Source organism: Histoplasma capsulatum, genomic scaffold, assembly GCF_000149585.1.
Source record: "Histoplasma capsulatum NAm1 scaffold_1 genomic scaffold, whole genome shotgun sequence".
Taxonomy (NCBI): domain Eukaryota; kingdom Fungi; phylum Ascomycota; class Eurotiomycetes; order Onygenales; family Ajellomycetaceae; genus Histoplasma; species Histoplasma mississippiense.
In genome coordinates this window covers 3,724,798-3,726,262 of record NW_001813982.1, presented here as the reverse complement: position 1 = coordinate 3,726,262, position 1,465 = coordinate 3,724,798, and the positions used below count along the sequence as shown (strand labels likewise).

Sequence of the window (1,465 nt, the reverse complement as noted above, 5' to 3'; positions counted from 1 at the left end):
CCACTTTGGGTCACAATCCCAGCAGCTGAATGCAATAATTGGGAGAGCGGTACAGCAGGGGTCATGGCCTGACCGGGCGATCCCATTATTCCCGAATCTGTCTCGGAAATTACGTAGCCAGGCCTGTCCCAGGCCAGCCAAGTCGTCCTGCTGGTAAAAATTAGTATGGATGAGAAGAACAACTTCGTCCGACATCAAATCTGTTCAATCGAAGGTGTCATCAGATGGGATATGGCCATTGGATGAGACAAGTCCGCTTAATTGTTGGCAGACCGCCAACGTCTCGCAAATCAAAAAGGGAATAAATTGAGTGAGTCACGCATCCCAAAAATATCCAATTCTTGTCAGCGCAATGAGCATCCATATCCCAATTGGCCCCGATCATCCACGACGGAAAGCCATAAAAGCGGCGAGGGATGCCCACCTAAACGGGAATAGCGGTTTTTAACTTTAGACCTCGGGACTTTTGGAGCTGGCAACTCTTACAAGCCGCGAAAGGTGGAGAAGCAGCGAATCGCATGGAAAGGCTTCAAAAACTCGTCGGTCGGCGGAGGGATAATGGACTGGAGCTGGCATACTGAGCCCTCATAATAATTTTCTGGCCTTCCTGAGAAACTTCTCCTACATTGCCAGGCAATTTTCATCGGCCTCGTGCCTCGTCACCGACTATGTCTTCTACTGCGAATCGGCGCCTTCAAGCTGTAAGCCAGCAACTGGCTGAGGGTATCCCGGACCCCGGCACCTTTGAGAACATCCCTCGAATCCGTGAAATTGCTCCAGACTCCGTGGGCCCGTAAGTTTTCCCGTGCAGGTCAATATTCATTGGAGCTTGCATTCTGCTGCGGTGTTTCCAGCACGGCCGCTCAACCTGCCGGAAGCCCACGCTCATTCATATATATTGGATTTTAGGAGGGTCCAGGGGAAGGTTGTAATTGTCACTGGTAGGTGGCCGCAACTCTTTCTCACCCAGGTATACCAAAGTGACGGAAAACCCATGGCGAGAGATTAACATATTGTTTCCTCATCCGCAGGAGCAAATTCCCCCCTCGGCATCGGTCGAGCCAGCGCCCATCAATTCGCCCGCAATGGCGCAAAGGCAGTCTTCCTCTGCGACTTCTCTGATTCATACCTTGCCGTCCACAAAAGGGAACTCGAATCGCTCTACCCGTTCGTGGACATCCATACTCGGCAATTTGATGCCGGAGATGAGGAGAAAGTGAAAGCTGTGGTCGACGAAGCCATCGAAAAATACGGCCGGTTGGACATTATGTTCGCGAATGCAGGAATATCTGGACCACACAATCAATTTACGGAAATTACGGGAGACGAATTCATGCAGGTCATGGACACGAATGCCAAAGGGTAAGCATAAAAATAATAGAAGGAGCACCAAAAAAGACTCAATCTATGTAGACTGACACAAAATACACATCCACAGGCCCCTTTTCTCGCCGCCAAATACGCT

General features: G+C 50.3%; 1 protein-coding gene across 1 annotated transcript; it reads left to right on the top strand.

Moving 5' to 3' along the window:
* Positions 1–668: 668 nt before the first annotated feature.
* Positions 669–1,366, top strand: HCAG_01063 (predicted protein; the record flags this gene model as incomplete). The annotated part of the gene is made up of 3 exons (XM_001543967.1): positions 669–793; positions 910–941; positions 1,032–1,366. The coding sequence occupies 3 exons, from the start codon at positions 669–671 to the stop codon at positions 1,364–1,366; spliced, it is 492 nt and encodes a 163-aa protein (XP_001544017.1).
* Between the last annotated feature and the right edge of the window lie 99 nt (positions 1,367–1,465).